Here is a 25,960-nt window from a genome sequence, read left to right as displayed (position 1 = left end):
CGGATGTGAGCCAAGCTCAGCCTCTAGCACCGACGAGGTTGGAAAATAGATAGCTTTTAGTAGCCTGGCACTTAATGAATTGGGCTCCTGGAGGATTCTCCACGATTGCCTTGCAAGCAGACTCAAATTGAATAACTCAATGTCGCGGAATCCTAGACCCCCCAAATGTTTTGGCCTTGTCATTACCTCCCAGGATACCCAGTGCACTTTCCTCTTCCCTTGTTTGCTTCCCCACCAAAACTGACGTATCAATGAATTAATATGATCACATAAGCCACGGGGTAGACGAAAGCACGCCATCGAGAAGACCAGGATAGCCTGAGCAATGGACTTCACCAAAACCTCCTTGCCCCCCGCCGATAGAATCTTCTCAATCCACCCCTTTATCTTATTCCAAACACGCTCCCTTAGGAATTTAAATGTTCCATTAACCGAGCTCCCAACATCAGTGGGCATTCCAAGGTATCTAGGAACGCCACAGGGCATATGAAGCACCCCACAGGGAAAACCTAGGAACGCGGCTTCTATACGGTGATGATTCGATGAGCTCTACTGGGCCGGCCCGGGAAACGTGACTCCAGGAAGGTCGCTATTTAGGCTGCATTTGGTAGCCTGCATCGATTGTTTGTACCACTGCGTTTGTGGGAAGAAGCCCTCTGCGTGTTCGAGACGAATCACGGGCCAGAAAAGCCACGTTGTTTGGTGACCTGCGCAGAGTTTTTTTTTTTTTTGCCGCGTGAAGATTTGGGCTTTGCCCGTTTGGCAGGTCGGTTTTCAGTCCTAGTAGCAGCCTAGAAGCCTAAAATGCCGCACTTCTTGTTTGGTTGCAATCCAAAGTCCACTTCTGGTTACCTCTTTCATTCAATGGTGAGATTATCAGTGATCGACCACACAAGTAAGAACACAATGCAAGCACAAGCAAACTTAGCAGTGATCATAGACGATACTAGTTCACGACACACCATTGTTCAGATAGGATCATAGTTCAGGACACACCATTATTCAGACACGATCATAGTTTAGGACATGACACGAACAACAACTAGACACGCCATGGTAGCAGCGACATAGTACCAAGTAAGCTTCAGACATGATTTTCGAAGACAACACACCTGGTGTCATCGCCATGGTACGGGCACCTGCTCATCCCCTCGGTGCAAGTGTGGTTGAAGATGACCACACTGTACTCGAAGGAGGACACCTTCTTGAGGGTGGGGAACTGGCCTACCTTGAGCTGATGGGCGATGGCGAAGCCCGCCCACCCCTAGTCGATGTATGCGTTATCGCTTTGTCTTATCGTACTCATACTCCAGTTGCAGCCAGTGTTGATGCGGATGATGATGTTGGAAGGGATTTCTCTGAACCACTTGACGAAAGCTTCCGGGATCAGGAGCCAGCTGAAGGTGGGCCTGAAGACGATGCGCAGGAACTGGTCCGGCCCTACCTCGTCCTGGAAGTGGCCGACGTTAGCCGCCCTTCACTTCTTCGACGGTCCCTCATCGGTGGTCTCAGCAGGTGACCCAAGCATGAACTTAGTCCGCCACAAGAACACATGCTATTAGAGGTGTGCCTACTCACAAATATAGATGAAAACGGACATTGAAAACATTAGTGAGGCCTTATACATTGGCTCACACGGCAGCTCAAGGGACTGCCCTCAAACAAAGTCTAGTGTGCAAGTAATGTGACACACACGACTAAGTTTGAGGGCAGCATCTTGCCTTCCGTTGTGCCTTTGTTGAATCACATGACAATGCAGAAGTGAAGAAGCACACAAGACCTCATACATTCGCTCACACGGCAGGCATAGGAAAAACCACAAACTAAGTGTAGTGTGCAACGACTGTGGCACACATGACTAAGTTTGAGGCCATCACCTAGCCTTCCATGGTGCCATATTTGAATCATTGGCCAACGCAAAAGATGTCTCATACATTTGGTCACACGGCAGGCGAAGGGACTGTCCCCAAACTAATTCTAGTGTGCATCGAATATGGCACACATGACTTAGTTTGAGGGCAGCACCCTGCCTTCCGTTGTGCCATTGTTCAATCATTGGCTAATGCAGAGTTGAAGAAGCAGAAACATGTAAATCAAGGTACCATAAGCCACATAATATGAGGACATATGGAGGAGATGTTTGATCAGAACCAATAGCATGGTCATGTTCAGTCATACCATATATTCTGATCAATCATCTTCTCATACTATGATCCTGGTATCCTGGTTATAATCACCAGCATAGCTCAATCAGAAACGACACAAGTAGCAGTTCAAATTGAGTACATTACGAGTGGTGGTACTTATGGTACATTACAAATTTTACTTATGGTACATTACAAATTCTCCCTAGCTCAACCTTTCGCAGAATCTCCTATAGTACATCTACAACACATTCATCACTCATCACAAATAGCCCTAATCCTCTTGAGATTATCCTTGATTGCAAAGTTCACTTGAAGCAGATCGTATATGTCATACTCTAGCTTTCCTCCAAAACATTTTATTCTTGATGCACAATCACACTCTATTCTGTTGCAGGGGATCCCTACATAGCCTAACCATTCGGTGAATCCCTCCTAATGAGGGATTCAGTCTCCACATATTGAATCTCACATATTTACTTCATCTATGGGCTGAAGCACAATCAACTAGAAAGTTTCAAATTCACAACCATCAAGCACAACAGTTCATAATTTAGAAAAAGAAGATCCAAATCAAACACCACAAGATGAACTTTTGATTATGCAGCAAGCAAGATAGGATAACATAAATACAATGTATCTTAAGAAAAAGAAAGAAACTTATGACAATTTTCATTGCCCAAAATTAAAATCGGATTGAATAAATGATCTAATTACCTGCTAGAATGTTCAGAAGTAAGGTTGTAATGATAAAAGAGTTCAGATGTATCTGTAGCTGGATGCGTGCATGATAACTAGAATTTTCGAAGCACCAAAAACCATGATTCAGCTGGCAATGGTACAAAGATCTGCTTGATATGGCTAAGCTCTGGACTCGCAGAAATATGAACGTTTGGGTTTTGACAATCTGCATTATATACTGAAACTAGTTGACTCCTACAAAACATGTGTGCATGATAACTAGAATTTTCGAAGCACCAAAAACCATGATTCAGCTTGCAATGGTACAAAGATCTGCTTGATATGGCTAAGCTCTGGACTCGCACAAATATGAACTTTTGGGTTTTGACAATCTGCATTATATACTGAAACTAGTTGACTCCTACAAAACCAGAAGCTCATTGCAATGCTTACCAAAATGCCAAAATAAAACGTGACCAAGAAGATAGTATTAGCTAGCTTCAGATGCATACTACCTCCATCATTTTTTTTTTCATTTCTGCTATCAAGAAATCAATTAAGTATTGCCAAACGAAACTGCAGCTTGCAGACAGTGACAGCAATTCAATCAAGGATCATGGAGAAAAGTACTGAGATAGTGTTATACCTCGGTGTACCTTCTTGTACTCCTCTTCAAGTAGATGAACCGCTACCCATATAAACCATATAAGCTAATTTGGTGGACTGGAGATGAACTGGTAACTAACCCTAGTGTGTTCGGCGCCACACAGCTCAAGCCGAGATGCGGTAGATCGACTCCAAATACCACGGCGCCGATGAGAACAGGTTCAGCCCTGTGTATCCTGGTACCGATTGCACCCAGTCGTCGTACCCAGGAACAGCAGCCAAGCAAGCACAGAAGTCCGGTGCCAGCCTCCATGGAGCTGAACTGCACAAGTTCGGCTCCGATTTCTCCGGCACCAACCTTGAGGGCCATATCTGAGATTAGTTTTCCAGAGGGCGAGGGGCCAGATCTTAGATTAGTTTTCCAGAAGGGCCAGATTAGTCAATAAATACCTGAATATGCACAGCAAAAGATATGTATCAACCGAAGAGAAAAAGCTCATCCTTGGTTTAATCATACAGAAGTAGTGATGGTTACGACAATCTTTGGATCAGTATATGAGACATTAGCTCCTTACAGCATCCAAAAAACTGATATACAAACCATTTCAACAAAATCCTGTATCATCACAACAAACACACAACACACACAAATTAACACACATTCCAAGAAGCTCTTGACAGCTTCCACCTGTACACTTATCACCAATTCATAATCAGGATTCTCTTTCTGTACTAGGCACGCAGACCTCAGAGACATGTACTTATCCTCAATATACGGTCTCTTGCAGTTATCAACTGTGCATCAAAACTAGTGATCTTGCTCATAAGAGAGCCATCGCTATCCTCGTTAGGACGGAAGAAGGCATCTAACTCCGCTGCTATTTCATTATTACTGCCACCGTCATCCCTCAGAGCTTGGCTGAGTGACTGCAGTGCGGTGACAAGCAGAGAGGAAGCTTTTTCCGTTCTCACAGGACCATCGTCTGCAACAATGTCTCCAGTGAACTCAGTTTCTGATTCCTTCTGTGACAAACACGGGTTTCAGTTAAGGAAAGAATTGAAGTGTTTGTATACATAAATTGTGCAAGGCTATATATTACAATGATACAACACTAATTAATTTAGTATGCATGTAGGGCATTTTATAGTGGACAAAAAATTCAAACGTCAAATATGTGCAATGCAGCACTACATAATATCCCTGTGCTATATCCGGCACAAAAACTCAAGGTAAAATTTAAAATATTGGGTGCTCATACAAATATAAATCTGCAATTGAATTATCAAACTAAGATTTATGCAAATCAGGCATGTTACGACGTGATAAGAGCCAATAGAAAGCATTTAAGCTTTTCACAACAAAGCAATAGTCCAATGCTCTCAAGCAAATTAAATGCACACAATATACAGACAAGTCCCATAAGCACAGGCTCACCTTGCTTTGCACCAAAGAGGGAGGCCATGGCATGACATAGGGATGGACATCCAGGTTATACCGATATGCATCATTAAAGAGCTCGCACATCCCCGACGTTTCCAGGCACAAGGATAGATACAACTCACAAGGTTGCGTGTCCTTGCAGTAGAAAACAGAGAGGTACACAAAGCCATCGATGACCGCCACAACCTTCACCCTGACATGACAGCCCTCTTCCTCCATTGAGCATCCAGTGAGATCCTTAACAATTGGGTGCAACGGTAACTCCTTGTACAGCATCCACCTCTCGATGGCATGACCATCGCCGGCTGTGAGGAAATGATGAGCAACAAGCGTGCCATCCTTTATATCTACGAAGCAGAGATTCCCAACCTTGGTCTCACCGAGCTTATATGTCGGTTTCTCCCACTCCATCATCAAACGCGTGGGCACGTCGACTAGAGAGAACTGGAAGGTCGCGGTGTCGAGCACCACGATCTTGTCACACATCCAGTTTGGCCACCAGATGAGCCCGCGCAGCACCCTGCCGTTCCTCGCCCCTTCACGCAGCGGCAGCGTATTCTTCGGGAAGAATCGCCACTCCATGGTGTCTGATGAGAGGACTGCGGCGCGCTCCCACCGCCCGCGCTCGTGGATGACGCAGACCACACGGGACGGCGCCGGCCCATCTTCGGAGGGGAGGGTGTAGAACTGGAGGTCGGTGTGATGGAGGTACAGATCCAGGGCCTGCGTGAGAGGGCTGTACGCGGCGCTCCCGCTCACCTTGTGGAGGATGAGGTAGCCGTCGCAGCTGGGTGCCTGGGACTGGATCTCCCACCCGGCAGCGCTGGCGTCGCCGTGGCGGGAGAGGCGGGTGTGGAAGAAGTCGGCGGCGGCGAGGCCCGGGTCGCGGCGGCGCCAGGGGCAGGGAAAGGAAGGGGCCAGTTGGAAGGTGGGCTCGAGGAAGAGCGCGAGGAGTGGCGGCGCGTGGAGCGCGCGGAAAGCGCGGCGGAAGGCGGGGCACGAGCGGACGGCGCGGCGGAAGGCGCGGCAGGCGAGGGCGGCGCGCACGAGGGTCGGGAGGGATGGGAGGCGGAGGAAGATCTCGAGGAGGAGGTCGTCGCGGAGACAGGTTATGGCGGTGGGGGTGGGCGGCGGCGACGGCGGCGGTGGCAACTGGGAAGCCATGGCTGCTGAGCGGTGAGCCGGTGACGAATTTGAAGCGGCGGCCGGGCTGACTAGCACAAGCCCAGGAAGCAATGAACGGACCTTGCTTTCGACGGCCCCAATGGTTGGGTGGTTGAGGACTCGAGGGCATCACAACGCGGCAACCCATCCCGCGCCCGCGGGTCCGGATGAGTCTAACCAGACAAAAACGCGGCCCAACACGGTCGTGCATGCGGATGACCGCGGCGTCTGAAACGACGCAAACCCGATCCAAGTCTGGGTCAGGTTTGCGTGGACGCGGATGGCACGCGGCGTCTGGCCGCGTCCGGATGCTCGCCTGCTCGTCTTCCTTGAGCCCACCAGTCGGTGATCGTGGCGGGTTATTAAATGTGGACTGGGGGATCTGGCCCTCCAGTCCACTCCCCACTCTCCGAGACGCGAACCGCCGCCATGGCCCCCAAGCGACGGTTCGCTCCCGGAGCCAACGACTCGGAGGCCAGCAGCAGCCGCCGCCCTCCGCCGGCGATGCGGGCCGGAGGAAACCGCGGCGGTCTCCACATCGGAGAGGCCGCCCGCGGCGGCGCGGCATTGCCGCAACCGGCGCCGCCGCTACAGCCCAAGCCGGAGTCCTCGGAAGAGGACCCCGACCTCCGCGCCGCGCTGATAATATCGGCGGCAGAGGAGGAAGTGAAATGGCTGCAACTCCAAGCGGTCATTCGCACCTCTGCAATGGAGGAGGCGGCCCGGCAGGAGGTCGAGGACGCCGAGGCTTGGGGCCCTGTACGACCAGGCCCGCGCGGCGCGGCGGGAGAAGGAGGCCAGGCTCCGCCGCGAGGAGCAACAGCGCCAGGAGGCCAGGCGCCACGCGGACGAGGCCAGGCGGCAGCAGGCCAGTCGCCTCGCCTGGCAGGAGAGGGAGCAGCGCCTCAGGGAGGAGGCGCAGCTCCGGGCTGCTGCGGCGGAGCAGCGACGGGCGGCTCCGGACCCGCACTCCGCCTGGGAGGAGGCGTTGTGGTCTCCGTGGCCAGAGTCCCCGGCGCGGTCGACCCACAACAGTGCCTCGCCGCCCGGGGACGTCGTCAACGCCGAAGCCGACGACGCCTACATGGACTAGGCGGCGCACCGGCGACCACCGCGTCCTCCACCAAACCCTAGTAGAGGGTTTTAGATTTGTTTTTTAAATTTTCAAGCTCATATAGAGGGCTTTTTTTGTTAGTTTATTTGCCCAAAATAGGGCTATATACAAATTTGCCCAAAACAGGGCATATGCTTAATGAAATTTCGTTTGAATTTACATTTTTTTTGCTTTTCTGATATTTGCGTTGCGCCGCGCGTTGGATGCAGCATGCGACCCAAACGGACACGCGGACATGGGACGCTGTTTGGGTGTCCGCGTGGCCACCCAAACGACCCAAAACGGACAACGCGTCCGTTTGGGTCCAGGGTTGGAGATGCCCTGACAACGTGTTGGTTGTGGCTCCCTGTCCGGAGGTGGTTCCCCGGTCGCTGTTGCCTTCTACGTCGCGCCTATGTGAATTTTTTTTTCTTTTACATGTGCACCTCTATGGATTTGACACTTATGGGGAACCAACATGTACCTTTTTTTTTTACTTGAATGGTTATTAGAGCAGTAGCACCCCTAAGTCACCAAAGTTTAAACCCTATATTTAATATTTTGATATCTCATAAAAGCGGAATATTATTTTCGTGGGAGATGACGTTTCCGTCGATAACGAGACGCCTATGTGTGAGCGTCTAAGATTATACTGAGTTTTACAACAAAAAAAATGATCATGTGGCCATTAAAGAACTATCTAGGGTGAATATCCCATCCGATTGAAAACAATTTTGTGCAACATTTTTTAGAATGCAATATTTTCCTACAACGCTTTCTATGTAAATATGTAAAACAGCGAAATCTTTTGCAACATGCTGAGCATGTCCAGGTAGCAAAAAGAAAGTGCATTTAACAAATTCTCATTTATTTACAGCAAAATCTAAGAATCATGTTATCAAAGTCTGCGACAAAAGTAAATAAATACATCCAACATTGCGGCTAACTTATCCAATATTAAAGGAACGCATATGTAATAGTGGAGCAATCTCTTTGTAGCATGTACATAGAAATCATTGTAGCACTTTGTCCATACTTACACAACAAAAATAATGGACACATGTAGCACATCGCAACACCGTATCATCAGCCTTTTTCAGGCAGTCCATTGAATGTCGTAGGGGTGAATGTCGCATGCGTTACCTTGCTCCCTGAACGTGAGACTCCCGAGGAAATTAAAGACTAGGCCACTGCAACACTCAATACCCAAATTAATTAGCAAGGTGTTGGCCAATAGACTACAGCCAAAGATCAAGGGTTTAGTCATCAAATGCAGTCAGGGTGTATCAAAGACAGGTCGATCGTGGAGATTTTACTACTGCAATCGAGATGGTGCAATGTGCAAACAAACTAAGAAGGCCAGCCATTGTTCTGAAGCTACACTCATTAGTCACACCTTAGCTGCCAGAGGTTTTCCTGAGAAGTGGATCAGCTGGGTCAAGGAGATTCTGGAAAATTCGCAAGCACAGGTGCTTATAAACGGTCAAAATGTTAAAAAAAAAAGTTTCAAAATTCAGCGAGGTGTAGGCCAGGGCGATCCATTATAACCATACTTGTTCATTTGGTTGCTGACATTCTACAATAGATGTTCAAAAGGGCATATGAGTCAGGGTTCCTAAAGCACCCAATTCAGCAGGGTGCACCACTGCCTGCAATTCAATACGCGGATGACACGCTTTTACTCCATGTTCATGGTTCTCCACAGCAAGCCATCTTTGCGAAACAACTGCTTGACGCCACAATCACTGAGCTTCAGATAAATTTCCAGAAAAGTATGTTTGTTCCTCTTCACACGTCAGATCAAGAGGCAAACGTGGTGGCCTCAGCTGCCTTGCACTTACCTAGGACTGTCACTGTCTGCGAACAAAATGTCACGAAAATTGTTGCAGCCAGTCATAGGCAGAATTGGACGTCGGCTTCCAGGCTGGGTACCTAGGCTCATATCTGCAGGGGAGAGGGTGCAGATGGTGAATGCGGTCATGTCGGCTATTGCTATTCCCAACTTCTTCATGGTATGCATTGAGTGGGATCAGGCAAGTATTGATGCTGTCGACAAGCTTCGCAGAGCCTTCCGATGGAAAAAAACAAGGGTGAGATCCTTGGAGGTCAATGTTTAGTGGCTTGGGATGTCGTCACACTTCCAAAACATCAGGGTTGTCTGGGGTCAGAAACACGCGTCTTCATAATCGTGCACTCATGGCTAACCTGACAGCAAAGCTGTTGTCCACAGGCAGGGTTCATGTCTTTCTCAGGGCTCGCAAGAAATCGATAGCCAAAAGCACAACAAGCTACATAGTGCAACCCAAAGGAAGGAGATAGAACCGTGTTCTGGCAAGACAAATTGGATAGGTTTGGGTCAACTCTGCGTCAATTTGTCAGTGCTTTTCACCTTGGCGATAGATCAACATTGCGTGGTTTCCTCACAAAGACTTAACGGAACCTGGGAAGTGGCTCTGTTAGAGCATCTCCAGCCGCGTCCCTCAAACCGCGTCGGATTGAGCATTTGGGAGACGTGTTTTGTTCGTGCCGCGTTTAGGGGACGTCGCTCCCCAGCCGCGTCCCCCAAACACCTCCCACAAACATTTAAAATACTTTTTTTGGCATTTTTATTTCAATTTTCACAAACTAATCAATGTGGTTTCCACAAACTAATACATAGTTAGAACCATGATGGACACAAATATAAAATATTGCAAAAAAACTAAACCTAACTAGGCCGTGCATTAAAAGTTTCTTGTGTTCGCTGCTAAGAAAGAACACTCGAGGGCACACCCAGTCATCCAAACTGGAAAATCCAGCGGGAGGATGGTGCCCTTGTTGGTTCTATCGATGAGACGAACATCCAGAAACCTCCGTGCACGTATTCGCTGCGAAAAACAACACTCAGTTGTCCTCCTCGTCGGTGTTGTCGCCGTGGTAGTCCCGGTGGCAGCGCGTCTCGTCGAAGACCTTGACGCTCATGTCCCTGTCGCCGAAGTAGGAGAACAGGAGGATGAAGCCGGCTTCGAGGCTATGGTGGCGCGCGAACTTCTCCCAGCCGACGTTGAGGTACATCTTGCCGCGCGCGTCGTAGATCGCGTCGACGATCCACCGGTAGTAGCCGCACGCAGCCTCCCGCAGATGCAGCGTGTCCGGGCGGTCGTCGCCGGCGACGTACTCGGCAAAGGAGTCCGGCAGCCTCTGGATGCCGCGGGGGTCGCCCTTGAGGACGAGGACGAACTCGAATAGCACGTCCGGCTCCACGTCCATCCCCGACGATGAAGACGACGGCGTGGGAGGCGACGGCGAGCGTTCAGCTCTGTCGCGGCCACGACCACGACCATGACCACGACCACGGCCGCGAGGTCGGCCTCCGCCTCTACCAGACATAGCGTCGAGTCTTGTTGAGATGGTGGCGGCTAGGGCTTGGGAGAGAGGCGCTAGGGTTTGTGTGTGAGAGGGACGATGAGAGGCGGTCCTTTTATAGGCCGGAGGGAGGCGGAGGAGCGGTGGCGCTCATTAACGCCGGCACGCAGAGCTAGGCGCGACGGGACGCGTCGCTGCGCCTCTGCGGGAACTGCACCGTCGCTGCAAAGCCAATAACTTCCGTCGCGAGGTAGGCGACGGTTAGGTTAAAATTTATGGTGCCGCTGACGGGTCAGCCCCGCCACTTCCCGCCTCGCTTTTCGGTGTGTCCGGCGTCCCCGGAGCGTCCCCTGTGGGACGGGGACAGGCTCGGAGCGCCGGACACCGTATCGGGCCGCGCCGGACAATAATGGGCTTTGGGAGACGCGGCTGGAACGGATTTTTGGTCCGGCGCGCCCCAAATTGCTTTGGGGGACGCGGCTGGCAGTTGCAAATTCTGATGAACGAACTGAATAACCTTCAAGCAGCCAGTGGATCTGCTGGGAGACACCAGACTCATGGTGATAAACAGGGAGAAAGGCTACCACTAGAGACTGGTACAAACTGTTCAGTGACAGGAGTCAGGTTTGGGCGCCTTATGAATTATGATCTACTAGTACAAATGCCCGTGCGTTGCTACGGGTCCTCAAATTTTATTTCTCAATGCATATATATAATCCACAACTCACTATGAAAATTCAAAACTACAACACGATAATACCACCGAACACAATAACAAGACAACATCATTGTGCATCTAACGTGGTTTCAAGTTTTAGATCTTCTTCTTACTCTTCCGTCATAACTATCAACTTAACCCCTCCTTTTGGATATACTATTGTCTCACAAAACATGGATATTGCAAACACAGGTATTATAACTTTAGGAATATTTTCTTTTCTGATTAGTCCAAACAACACTTCGATAGTCGTAGTAAAATGCCCATGCATGAACTCCTTTCTATTGAGCATATAAACACAATGCATGTGAATATTCGAACATCTCGAGGGAGCACAAAAAATATTCTAGGTGGCATTTGATTAAAATGATTTGGATGTAACCCAGTGATCAAAATGGTTTGGGTGTAAACGCTTTGCTTATTTAGCCTCCCACGTGACCACGTACCCATCTGCCAATCTCGATTGTTATATACAAATTGCATTGATTAAACACAAACTGCTCCAGTAGGTCGACGACTCATCTAGCTCTAGTAGGTCGACGGCTCATCTAGTTGTGGTTTACTTTTTTAGCATGCAATAACTTGGGAAAGGATTGAAAAATTAATAACAATGTAGTGAAATGAATAATATGAAATAGGATTTACCCATATATCTGACAGATATACTATTTGTGTTATAGTCGGATTTACATACCACCAATCATACCTCACATTTATTGACGGCAGTGCATCAGTCATTCTCATAGCTCACATACATAGAGAGACACAATTTCTTCTTGGATTCAGTATGTGGACTCTGCCAATATGATCAACAATAACTAAAACATGCATAATTCTCAATGGAATAAGATGCTGCAATGATATTAAGATAACCAACCAGGTGCATATACATTGACGGATGATCAAAAGCACAAATAGAAGTATTATCTAATTTGCAGCAATGCATTTTATTGTACCAACAAATGTCTCATTAAACTGATTCTCACACCGAGATCGCCACCATCTAGTACTGATCCCATGGAAACAAAAGCTTTGTTTTGTGAGTACGAGAACTACCTGATGGCTTGAAAGATGACAGTACCTGAACCTTGACCTTGACAAACATAGCTACATACTGCATCACTGTGATGTCTAACCGTACTTTCCTTGATGATTAGACTTTTTTTCGACAAAACACAAAAGCTTGCGTTTCGATGCATTTATAGAGAGAATGATGATTAGAATTTTTCATGCTAAACTAAAGAATATGATCAAAACGGCTTCCACCTATTCTTCACGACACGGGCGAGGATCTGAGGTTCCGTGGTTGCCCGAATTTCACCGCAGCGACGGGGTTAGGGAGGATGGGACCACGGCCTCCACCTATTTTGCATGACCTTTGAGATCGGCGGGAGCCAGATTTGGCAAAGAGAGGCGCATGGAGGACGACGCAGCCAGGTTGTAAGTTGTAACAGAAGAAACGCCATACATCACTTGTACATTCCCTGTTGCAGAGTACCAAATATTCAAAGACATGAAGATAGGTTGACAGAACAATATTTTGATTACAGAAAGTAGGCCTGTAATATATGTGTAGCTGCATTTGTTTCTAGCAACGATTCTTGGCAGTCTCAAATAGATCAAACACTAAGCAAAATTATATGGTGCTCCATATTAATATGCACCCAGGAAATCAGTGGAACGACCAATTGGATATGGCAAAAATGGCAAATCATATCCAAAGCCATGCTCGTGTTCAGATGAGTTCACCTTCAATGAAGGATACAAACCACATTTCCGAAACAGGAACGGTTCCAACCATGAAAAACTGCTTCCCTGCATATTCAAAATCAGCGATCGTGAACCCGAGAATTTGGCATTCAGAAGGACATTGGTTTCAGTGTGAGCGTCACTCAGATTATAGGTGTGGTCTATATGCAAATAAGAGACTTCACGGTTAGGGGAAAAAAGCATCGAGAAGTGATCCTGTATAGAGAGCATGAATGCCAATCCACCTAATGGTAGAGGGATCGCTCTCTCCTACCATTGAATTCAGTTTTGGTTCATACAATATCCTTATCCATAGTTGCATGTTTGTTATAAATCCACCTTGTATTGTGCTCCAACAAAATAGGAGTTTTTTTAACACTCCGAACAAGTATCAGTAGATTGTTAGGATTACCAGGGAATTTTCCCCTTGCATTTGAGACGTGTACAAAGTGTTGATCAGAAAGACTTCCTCAAGTAGAAGCTTCACCAAAGCCTCCACCACAAACTTCTTTACCTGAAATCCATGAAAGAAAAGCATCCATATCATTTGTCCAACGACTGCGTTAGAAGAAAAGCTGCATTGCATTAGGAGCTCATTTTCATAAATTTCATAGTATTTGATACAGAACTAAACATGAAAACTTGTTGACGAATCACAATACCAGCCAGGAGGATTATAGAATTGCAGAGATCAAGATATTACAAACATTGACTGATACATACTATTTGCTAGGTTGAGGATACATAATGTTTGTGTTAATATGCATCTTTAGAGAATTGTAAACAAAGACGACACCACATAGTAGTTCTAATGAGAATTTCCATGTCTTTCTCATATGCAAGCTATGACGTGAATGGCAAACAAAGCCGACCTATTTTCATGTGCTCCAATATTGTTTGTTGAACTGTAACACTACCAATTGTAGCATACTATTTTCTATCGTGTTTTCAAATTTAGACGCCCGGTTAAGTCTCTGACCAAATCTTTTTTTACCTTGTTGTGTTAACCCTAGCCTAAATGCAGAAAATGCTATGTCCTTGTGAAATGATAGAACTGTATGGCATTCAGAAGTACCAGGATGGTATGTTTCATGAAATTATGCATGCCCAGACCTCGTTCACATTTGCAATAGACAGAAGGCATATAAAAGAGGACGTGTACTAAGTGTTGATCAAAAAGACTTCCTCAAGTAGCAGCTTCACCAAAGCCTCCACCACAAACTTCTTTACCTGCAATCCATGAAGAAAAGCATCCATATCTTTTGTGGAACCACTGCGTTAGAAGAAAATCGGCATTGCATTAGGAGCTCATTTTCGTAAATTACCTATTTGATACAGAACTAAACATGAAAACTTTGTGATGAATCACAATGCCAGCCAAGAGCATTATAGCATTGCAGAGATCAAGAATTAAGTTACAGTTTGACATGCTTCAAGGAATAATATTGATCAATCAACAATTCAAATCACAAATGATTAACCTGGAGGTAGTTACCTGCCTTGCCAATTCAGTTGCACAAAAACTCCTGCAAAATTTCAACTTCCTTCATGAATTAGTGATATAATGATTAAAAATTTCTTTAAAAAGGATTTTGACGCCCTGTTAAGTCTCTAACCAATTCTTTTATACCTTGTTGTGTTAACCCTGGCCTCAATGCAGAATATGCTACGTCCTTGTCAAGTGATAGAACTGTATGGCATTCAGGAGACCTTACCAGGATGGTATGTTTCATGAAATTGTGCATGCCTAGACCTCATTCACATTTGCAATAGATGGAAGGCATATAAAAGAGGACGTGTACAAAGTGTTGATCAGAAAGACTTCCTCAAGTAGAAGCTTCACCAAAGCCTCCACCACAAACTTCTTTACCTGAAATCCATGAAAGAAAAGCATCCATATCATTTGTCCAACGACTGCGTTAGAAGAAAAGCTGCATTGCATTAGGAGCTCATTTTCATAAATTTCATAGTATTTGATACAGAACTAAACATGAAAACTTGTTGACGAATCACAATACCAGCCAGGAGGATTATAGAATTGCAGAGATCAAGAATTAAGTTACAGTTTGACATGATTCAAGGAATAATATTGATCAAGCAACAATTCAAATCACAAATGATTTACCAGGAGGTAGTTACCTGTCTTGGCACTTCAGTTGCAAAAACTCCTGCAAAATTTCAACTTCGTTCATGAATTAGTGATATAATGATAAAAAAAAGCTTTAAAAAGGATAAACTCTGGCAGTGGGAAAGGCTACACCTCGTTCTCTTCAGAAACACTAAATCTGAAAAATAAAACAATCACATCAACTCCTGGAAGTCAATGAAGAATAGACAAAATCTTGAAATGGAGCATTGCAGCCTCGTGCTGATGGAGGCCGGACACTACAATCTGGTTGCTGCATCTTCCGTTTGCACCAAGGAGCATTAACAGAAACCATTAAACTGCAGTATAACTGACTGAACTACTCAATCTGGATGAGGGTACGAACCTCCTTTACGTGATCAGCTTGCAATATGTAGAACTCTGGTTCGTCGTCCCCATCTGAGTTGTAGGATGCGCGCGGCCGCATGAGGGTCCTGGGCACAGAGGAAAGGCACCAACGGCTTATAGTATGCAAGGCTGCACATAGGAACGACCGCAACGGCGGCTCATCTATCCAAGGCTGCACGATTTCGGTGTACCTGATTGCGCGGATGACCGATCAGCGTGCAGGGATGCGGGACCATCTCGTGGTGCAGCAGGAAGTCTTCAATCTGGGGATGGGCGGCTGGCGGGTGCAGGGGAGGGGTGGGAAGGGAGGGCGCCACCGGTGGCCAGTCCAGGGGACGGGGACGGGGGAATGGGTGCAATGCGGGCAGCCGGCCGGCAGTGGCGGGAGCGAAGCAAAGGCAGCCGCGGCCGGTGGCTTGCGCAGGGTGGCGACGTCAGCCCCGGCCGGTGGCTTGTGGAGGGCGGCGACGTCAGCCGATCCGCAGAGGAGAGAATCGCGCTTTTGGGATTGGCCGTGGATTGATGTGATTAGGGTTAAGGGAGGTGGTGCCGTGGTGGGGTTGGCTGCAGGACAGTTTTGTCGACGCGTTCTTTCGCAGTTTGCGGGATGGACGAAGCGGCCCACATGTAAGACGAGGACGACGAAACTGGTGGCAGAAAACGGAGGAAGTTCCTCCTTTTTAAGTAGTGTAGACTAGTCTGGCAGCCTGTCATTCCACATAGGCATAAAATCTTCCTCTGGTTCGCCTACAGGGTAAGATTAAATACAAAAGATAATATGGTGAACAAGAAATCGTGCACACTTTAAATCAGTTTGTGCATTCGCGGCAAGAGGGACACCATCAACAACTTGCCGATCTGTGCAGCTGCGTGTATCCTAGAACTGTGGAAAGCCAGGAACAACAGGGTATTTAACAACAAACAAACGTCCAGGCAAAAACTTCTGAAACTGATCACAGATGATCTAACCCTTTGGGCCTGCAGATTGCCAAAATTAAAAAGCAAACTTCTGGAATGGGCAGACAAGCGCTTTCAGACAAGCATATAGGTATTTTTTTTTCTTTTTTACCACCACCCCAGTTCTGCCGGTTTGTAAATCCTTTGGACCCCAAAGCAGCAGAGTGGAATTCAAACTTCAAATTGAATATGCACAGCAAAAGATACATATCAACCTCTGGAAGATAAGAAGCTCATCCATCATACTGACAGGGTGATGGTTAGGCCAATCGTCAGATAAGTATGAGACTAGTAATACATGTACCCTCGTATCATCACAACAAAGAATAAACACACGTTCCAACAAGCTCTTGACAGCTTCCACTTGTACACTTATCACCAATTCATCATCAGGTTTTGCTTTCTGTACTATGCACGCTCCCAGACCTCAGAATCATGGACTTATCCTCAAGATACGGTCTCTTGCAGTTATCAACTGTGCATCAAAATTAGTGATCTTGCTCATAAGAGAGCCATCACCATCCTCGTTGGGACGCAAGAGGGCATCTAACTCTGCTGCTATTTCTTTATTACTGCCACCGTCATCCATCAGAGCTTGGCTGAGTGACTGCGCAGCGGCGACAAGCACAGTGGGAGCTTCTTCTGTGCCCATAGGACCATCCTCTGCAATACTTTCTCCAGTGAATTCAGTTTCTGATTCCTCCTGTGACAAGGATGGATTTCAGTGCATGTAAGAACTGAAGTGTTTGTATAGACAAATTGGGCAAGGCTATATAATCCAATGATACAGCACCAATTTAGTATGAATATAGGGCCTTTTAGTGGACAAACATTCAAACCTCGGATATGTGTGATACACCAATATATAATATCCTTGTGCTACTATGTATCCCACACAAAAACTCAAGGTAAAATTTAAAATATTGGATCCTCATGCAAATACAAAATCTGCAATTGAATTCTCAAACTATGATTATGCAAATCAGGCATGTTACGGCGTGATAAAAAGTGATAGAAGATTTTCACAACAACGCAATAATCCAATGCTCTCAAGTCACCAGAAAAATACTTCACACAGAAGCACAGGCTCACCTTGCTTTGTACCAAAGAGGTAGGCCATGCCATGATGTAGGGATGGACCCCCAAATTATACCGATATGCATCATTAAAGAGCTCGCTCATCTCCGATGTTTCCAGGCACAAGGATAGATACAACTCACAAGATTGTGTGTTCTTGCAGTAGAAAATAGACATGTATACGAATCCATCGATGACCGCCACAACCTCCCCCCTGACATGGCAGTCCCTTTCCTCCATTGAGCATCCAGTGAAACTCTTAACAATCGGGTGCAACGGGAACTCCTTGTACAACATCCACCTATCATTGCCGGCTGTCAATAAATGAGAAACAAGTGCATCATCCTCTATATCTACCACGCAGAGCTTCCCATCCTTGGTCTCACCAAGCTTATATGTCGAACTACACCTTCCTGTCATCAAATGCCTCGGCACGTCGATTAAAGAGAACTGAAAGGTCGTGGTGTCGAGCACCACAATTTGGTTATACATCCAGTTTGGCCACCAGATGAGCCCACGCATCACCCTGCCGGTCATGGCATTGTCACCTGGCGGCAGCGTATTCTTGGGAAAATTTTGCCACTCCATGGTGTCAGATGAGAAGACGGCGACGCGGTCCGATTGTCCGCACTCGTGAATGACACAGACCACACGGGACGGCGCCTGGCCATCTTCGGAGGAGAGAGTGTACAAATGAAGGTCAGTGTAACCGAGGTACAGATCCAGTGCCTGCCTTAGCGGGTTGTAGGCGGCGCTCCCCTCAGCGCCCACCTTGACGAGGATGAAGTAGCCATCGTAGGTAGGACACAGGGATTCGATCTCCCACCCGGTAGCGTCGGCGTCGCCGTGGCGTGAGAGGCCGATCTCAAAGAAATCGGCGGCGACGAGGTCCGGGTCGCACCGGCGCCAGGGGCAGGGAACGGCCGGGGCCACTTCGAAGTTGCTCTCGAGGAAGAGCGCGAGGAGAGGCGGTGCATGGAGCGCGCGGAAACTGCGGCGGAAGGCAGAGGACGAACGGACGGCGCGGCGGAAGGCGCGGCAGACGAAGGCCGCGCGGACGAGGCTCGGGAGGGACGGGAGGCGGAGGAAGATCTCGCGGAGGAGGTCGTCGCTGAGACAGGTTATGGTGGTGGGGGTGGGCGGCGACGGCGGTATCAGCTGGGAAGCCATGGCGGCTGACTTGCTACGAGTTCAAGCGGCGGCGCGGTTGTACTAGCAATAACCGGCCGGATCTTTCCTGGAGAAATAGTGCGTAGGAGATTTCCTGATTCTCCACAAAAAAAAAACTTGGAAATTTCTCCCCCGATAAACAAACAAAACCTGCGGATTTTCTGCCCTAGAAATAAGAAAAAAGAACACTTTAGGCCTTGTTTGGCAGGGGAGGTTTTGTTTCGCTGAGTTATTACCCTAGGGAGATTCGGCGAAAACACTTTATTTACCCTACTCTTTTCTACCCTAATCCCCTTCTCCATCGATCAAGTTTGTTTGATTCATGAATAACATGTCTCTAACATCGGAAAACTAAATTGTTCGAGAATAATACTAAGACAGAATTGCAAACTTTCAGATGGAACAAGGACATAAGCATGACACACAAATACGCAGCTAAAATCATTTACATAGCTATTTCTTCCATGGATGAACCAGAGGATGGTAGTATCATGGTAGTATGAGAGACACTCGAATATTTGAGCATGAAACACCATGAGAATAAGAAGACAAAATAAGATATTTTTTGACGCATGGTTTCTCAACATCCCAGAGCAAAAAAAAAAAACGGATTTGCTAAGTCTCAGGTGACTGAGAATTTTTTAGGTCTCAATCGATGTTGTGAACCGTTAGATTGTTCTTTATGATTCGTGCGAACTGGGCAGTGAACAGAAAAAGGAATTAGCAGAAGAGGTGCGCGGCGCGCAGAGTCGAACCATGCCCTGCACCCGGACTGAGACACAAACCAATAGGACGACGGATCTTTAGTACTGTACATGCTTAACTACAACTACTTCATATAGTGTATTACTTCCATTTAGTACAAAGAGCAAATCAGACGCTATTTGTGCTGACTTTTTTCTTTTTTTTTTCCTTCTTTCTCATTATTCATATTATTTGCATACATTTTTTCCATTTCCGTGGTTGCACCTTTTAAAGAAATATGTAACTACCTCATCAAGAAAAGTGCAACCATGCTTTATATGTATTTTATTTTTTATTATTATTTATGCCTATGTTTCTATTTTTGTGTCATTTAAATAGATTGAAATTTTCTCCATAGTTTAACGTTTTCCGAAAAATAGAACTAATGTTTTTCTATTTATTTATCTTGCTATCTTATGAGTCACACTTTTATTTTGTCAAAAACGTATTTCAACAACCGGTTTTCCAGATAGAGAGGAAATGCGTAACTAGCAAAAAATTAGATACAAGTTGCACTGTTCTCTAGAAATATGGAACTAGCAACCTATAGTTTATGTGAACTGCACTTTTTAAAAGAAATGTGCAACTCCATCCGGTTTCAATATGAGTTCTATTTTTTTCTCAAGAAATGTGCAACTAGCAACCAGTTATTGATACGAGTTATACTTATCTAAAGAAATGTGCAACCAGAAGTTTTTTATATGAGTTGCACTTTTCTTCGGTAATGTGTAACTAGCAACCGATTTTCGATACGAGTTGCACATTTTCTCAAGAAATATGCAACTAGCAACTTATACTCTATGCGAGATGCACTTTTTAAAAGAAAAATGAGCAACTCTATCTGTTTTTTTTTCAATATGAGTTGCACTTTTTCTTGAAGCATGTGCAACTAACAACCGGTTATGGATACGAGTTCCACTTTTCTAAAGAAATGTGAAACTTGAAATTCTTTTATACAAGTTGCACTTTTCTCCGAGATGTGTAACTAGCAACAGTATTTTGATATGAGTTGCACTTTTTCTAAAAAAATGTGCAACTAGCAACCGGTTATTGATATGAGTTACACTTTTCTAATGAAATGTGCAACTAGAAGGTTTTTTATACAAGTTGCACTTGTTTTTCAAGAAATGTGCAACCAGTTATTGAAACAAGTTTCACTTTTCTAATGAAATGTGCAGCTAGTTTTTTTTATACGGGATGCACTTTTGTCAAGAAATGTGTAACCGGTTATTGATACGAGTTGCACTTTTCTAATTAAATGTGCAACTAGAATATTTTTATGCGAGTTGCACTTTTTCGCAAGAAATGTGCAACCTCTATGAGTTACACATTTCTAATGAACTGTGCAGCTAGAAGCTTTTTGTAGAGTTGCACTTTTTGTCAAGAAATATGCAACTGATTATTGATATGAGCTACACTTTTTTCTAATAAAATGTGCAACTAGAAGTTTTTTGTATACAAGTTGCACTTATTCGCAAGAAATGTGCAACGAGTTGCACTTCTCTAAAAAAGAATGTGCAATTAAAAGTTTTTTATACGAGTTACACTTTTTTCCAGCTTAGCAAACCGGTTTTCAGTATGAGTTGCATGTTTCTCAAACATATGCAACTAGCAAAAAAAATTGGGTTCCAATTTTCTTGTCATTGACTTTTTATCATGGAAAAAAATAGCGCGCTATTTCGGCGCTAATAGCACGCTATAGCGTTTTTAGACAGCCCACGCTAGATCATTTTGGCGCTATAACGTGCTATAGCGTGCTATTAGCACGCTATAGCACGCTAATAGCATATTTTTCGGCAGACGCTATTTTGTTATAGCGCGCTATTTTTTTCCTTGCTTTTTATGCTTGTTCGTCAATTTTAAATCACTGATAGTTTTCAATTAAAATTTAGAAAAAGTCTAAACAACTTTACTTTTTTATTTTTGGTGAAGCACCTTTAAAATTTTGAGGAGCATCACTAGTACTAGGTTAAGTGGAATTCAAACTGCTGTTAATTAGCTCTTTCTAAATTAGAACCATGTACAACATGTTGTTTAATAGGTTGGTATATAGTTAGCTAGCAAAACATGTCTGTCAAAAGAACAACCGCTCGAAAAAAATAACGTGGGGTGCATGTACATGCTGCTGTGTATGTATGCCCGTCATCCATCAAGAGGCCCCATGCTGCTCACTGCTTGCTGACTCCTGCATGTCTCTTAGGCATCGACTGAGACGTAACAAATTATCAGTCGACTGCTCCCTAGCCATTCCCAAAAAAAAAATGATATGGAATCAGCCGGAGCTGCCTCTCGGCAATCCGTCATAGCATACCACATGAAAACTCGTCATACATGCTGGTAGCAGGCAAAGCACTTGTGTGGTGCCCTCGAGGACTAGAAATTAAGGAACACACATCATCCTTGTCCACGAGAGGGCAGCCTGCTCAGCATGAGAATTTACCAGCAAGAAAGCTAACATGCCGCTAACCAGAGAATGCAGCGGGTTTTTAAATTTCATTTCTCAATACATATATAATTCATAACTCACAATAAAAATTCAAAATAAATCAATAATATCATAATGTACTACAACATGATAATATCGAACACAATAATACGACATCGTTGTTATGTATCTGCGTAGTTCCAAGTTCTAGATCTTTTTATTATTTCTCGGGCTTCTTCCGCGACACGAGGGCGCCCGGGGCAGCAGCCTTGGGTTCGACGGAGGAGGTGGCCCTCTTCTTCGCCGGAGAGGGTCGGCTTGCGGTTGGTGGTGGTGGATCTTTTGATCTATCACCGCGATCCGGCAGCGAGATGGAGGTGCATGGAAGCCGGCGATGGTGTCGCCGGTGGAGGGTTGGTTCCGCCAGCCCGGGATGGTCGCCGACGTGGGGGTCCGACCTGAATAAAGGCGGCGGTCCTAGAGCCTCTCTTGCGTGAAGAGGAGGACCTACCGGAGGCCTGGACTCGTGATCTGGCCGGGGGGTTGAGTTCCGGAAGGCTCTGCCAGCGAATGTAACAGTGCTTTGCCAGAGTTTGCTGGATCGGAGGTATTCGGTCATGCGCACCCATGCTTTTATTCCGACCGATTGGTTCCGGAGGGAGCGGCGCGAAGCTTTTTTACGTGTTGACATCAAGTGACTATGGATCCATGATGAAAGTCGGAAGAAGAGAATTTCATGAAGGCCGGAGGGAGGACTAGCTAAGGGAGGTTCAAGTCTCCGCGCTGTTGAGGGACTTGCTTGGTGTTCCGGGCTTCACGGCAGCGGTATGAAAGTGGGGGCGACAACACGGGTGAAGTGCGAGTCCTACCTTTCGGGGTGAAAACCCAAGGTACGGCCTTAATTGGTTGTGTCGGCAATGACCTTGGTGGAGGCATTATTTTGAGAGCGGGGACTATCTTCGGGGTGAAAACCTAAGATCTTTGATCGGGCGACGACGGTGTTTGAGCACTGTTCCCTTCTTGGAGGCGTCGTTTTTGGAGAGTCTGTAATTCAGGTGTTGTCTTGGCGGTGGATGTATTGTTGTTGTTAGGCACGAGATACTGTAGCGGGACTTTTGTTTTTTAGTTTTCTTTTCTTGTTTTTGGCTGTGTGCATCCGTAGTGCCATTAGGGCGGTGCGTTGTTGCAGAGGCTGGGTGTAATTGGTATCTTCTTGATATTAATATATTTCCTTTATCGAAAAAAAAAGATCTTTTTATTACTCTTCCGCGATCAGTCACACACATGTGTTCTGCATCGTCACAAACAACATATCCTTCCAGATGTATTATTGTCTCATGAAACGTGGATGCTGCAAACACAGTTATAACTGAAGGAATACTTCTTTTCTTATTAATCCAAACAACACTTTGAAATTCATAAATATTCAAAGACAACCTTGAATCTCCGTCGAAAGGTTGGTGGTGCGGATGCTATTTTTTTAAGGAGCGATGTATCCTCATAAGAGCTAGAGAGCATTTATTATGAGGATAAGAGCAAGAATTAAATTAACCTATACTCCAACTGATATAGGCAGCCAAACACATGGGGGACTGTAGTTCCTTCGAAATCGTAATTATCACAATTTTTACCAATTAATGGTGATTCTTTTTGTTGATTCCTTGCTGGTATTCCAAGCAATCTACCAACGTACATGAACCGGTATGACTCAATGTATGCAGCAAAGTGGGACTATTCACTCAAAATCCAATAGAAGAGAGAAAAAAAACAAATTCCTCAACTAAGTTTTTCTTTTACCCAACCATCTCAACAGAGGCGATCTATCCATAAAAATCACAATTCATTCTATCCATACAACAGTGTGTGAAGATGGCGGTGTTACCAGACATAGTGCGTGGAGCTGATCTCAATTGATGTGTGTGGCTGCATGTGGAGGAGATGTGGAGCGGCAGGCATGCCGAGATAGCTGATGAGCAGCGACAGCAACCAGTAGACACTCGGAGATAGGCACCATCACTACAGGCTCGGCAGCGCATGAACTGGGAGAGATTTGGGGATCCGACCAGGTGAGGGGACTTTTCGGGTTGAGAATAAACAAAAGAATCATTACCGTGATTCCTGTGTGTATTATGTAATTTGATGGAAGAGCAAAACGGTCTAAAAAATCCACCGCATGTAAACAAAGTGGATCATAGCTGTCCTGCTATTTTCTTTTTCTATTTTTTCACAGCTTTATTTCTATGTTTCTTCTTTGTCCTACTATTTTCCTTTTCTATTTTTTCATAACTTTTTTTTTATGTTTCTTATTTCTTCTCTCCACCGCGTGTAAGGTTGACCAAATCAATCTGCCAATCCACCTAGAGCGTCTAAGAGCATCTCCAGCCGTTGGCGCTCCCCACGGCCGATTAGACGAAACTTTCAACCGGGGAGCGCCGAAGTTCCAGCCGTCTCCCCGGTAGACACCCGGTGTTCGACGTTTTTCACAAACGAGGTGGCGACAGAGCAACGAGTGGGGAGGGGGCATTTGCGTCGACAAAGTAGTGGGGTTCGTGTGTTCTCTCGCCGATAGAACGGACCCATCCCCGCTTTTCTCTCGTCTGAAGTCCCCGAGCGCACCGGGGGGGAGGCGGGGATGGCCTGGGGTCTCCGGATGGAATAAAGGCCAAATTCGACGGAAAACGAGGAGCCGGGGCACGGCTGGGCCGAATAACGTCATCCGGATGTAGAAAAAGGCTTCCAGGGGCCTCGTCGGGGAGACGGCTGAAGATGCTCTAAGGCCCTAGGAACGCTCAACTCGCAAGGGATCGGCCGCAGGCGTGCTCGACTCACCGGTAGGAGACGAGTGTTGGCGTAGACTGCATGTCAGCATGCCGCACCATGGCCCTGCTCGCCCCAAGATCGCCCGCGCCAGCCCCGTGCTCGCATGCACCGGCCCTAAGCTCGCCCGCCCATCGCGGAGCTCGCGGGTGCCCACCCCGAGCTCGTCCGCCCACGCCAGCAGAGCTCGCGGAGAGGACAGCCTGCCCACTCGGCCCTGCAAGTGCGCCACCAGCGGGCCCTTAATTTTCGTTCACTTTGATTGATATACTTTTATACATTGCACATGTATAGAAAAGACAACCAGATAAATTGATTAAAAATCTAAATGTGCATGAAAATTCATGTGGAAAGATGTACAGTACCAAAAGTCAATTTGTGAGTTATTTTGAAATAACAAAGCAACTTAGAACAAGTATCATGATACCGACGAAGTATACATCTTCAGTACAGTCAAAATATCTCGGATATATTATTCCTCAATATTCAACATGACCCCATGCTTCCGAATTTTGGGATCTTCATCTTTCTAATTGGCTCCATTTTCTTTGGGATGCGCCTCCGTGAACTCCAGTAGCTGCAACTGTAATTAGTCAGTAGCTGCAACTGTAATTAGAGAAACAAATCTTGCATTTATACGACAATTTATAGTACTCTACAATAGGAAATCAATAACAAAAATAACACAATGAGAATTCTTTAGCACATTCTAAGGAAGTTTAAACTCCAGTAGCTCCACAGAATGTCAGACATTATGGAGTTAAGCATGCCAACGGAACAAACAAGTAACTGGTATTGGTGTTGCACAAGCCATGTATGAGAATTCTTTAGCACGTTCTAAGGAAGTCTGAACTTGCGAGCTGAAAATGTCCAGTTTATTTGTAACTGAACTGTAGCACCAGCAAACTGTAGCAACTGTACTGTCAACTATTTTCTATGGGAATTAATATTTGAATCAGGAGGCTATGGTACCAACTGTATTACGCCAGTGTGGTTCCATAACCAACTGAAATACAAATGTACGAAATACAAGGTGAACTGGTTGTATTTCCTCCTAAAGATCACTTAGATATGTATATAAATACTCTAACACGAATTGCAAAAACAGTCACAAATGTTATTGTAAACCTGAAATAGTAGCTACAAAGTATTATTATATAGTGGTGATATGTAATAAAGAGAGCAAGAATGCTGGTGTAAATCTTCACCATCTATTCACGGAAATTATTGTCAAGAGAACATTAATAAGGATAGCTGCTTCTATCTGTATTAAACTTTGTACTCACAGTTTTTTGTTTAATAAAAGGCCGTGTGCATCATCATGATGTAGAAGCC

General features: G+C 45.8%; 1 protein-coding gene across 1 annotated transcript; it reads right to left on the bottom strand.

Annotated features, from left to right (window-relative positions):
* Window positions 1-4,010: 4,010 nt before the first annotated feature.
* On the bottom strand, window positions 4,011-5,161 carry LOC124700487. Its single transcript, XM_047232610.1, has 2 exons — window positions 4,867-5,161; window positions 4,011-4,454 (listed from the first exon to the last, which is right to left on the bottom strand). The coding sequence occupies exons 1-2, from the start codon at window positions 5,146-5,148 to the stop codon at window positions 4,179-4,181; spliced, it is 558 nt and encodes a 185-aa protein (XP_047088566.1). The 5' UTR covers window positions 5,149-5,161; the 3' UTR covers window positions 4,011-4,178.
* Window positions 5,162-25,960: the final 20,799 nt, after the last annotated feature.

Source organism: Lolium rigidum, chromosome 3 (genome assembly GCF_022539505.1).
Source record: "Lolium rigidum isolate FL_2022 chromosome 3, APGP_CSIRO_Lrig_0.1, whole genome shotgun sequence".
Lineage (NCBI taxonomy): Eukaryota > Viridiplantae > Streptophyta > Magnoliopsida > Poales > Poaceae > Lolium > Lolium rigidum.
Note: the sequence above shows the minus strand (reverse complement) of the source record. Positions and strands in the feature narration are given on the sequence as shown.

Excerpts from the sequence above, each read along its gene's own strand:
- LOC124700487 (XM_047232610.1), bottom strand. The coding sequence starts at position 5,148 with ATGCTGTACAAGGAGTTACCGTTGCACCCAATTGTTAAGGATCTCACT. Across the intron at positions 4,455-4,866 it reads CCTCTTTGGTGCAAAGCAAG|AAGGAATCAGAAACTGAGTT; the intron begins GTGAGCCTGTGC and ends TGTTTGTCACAG.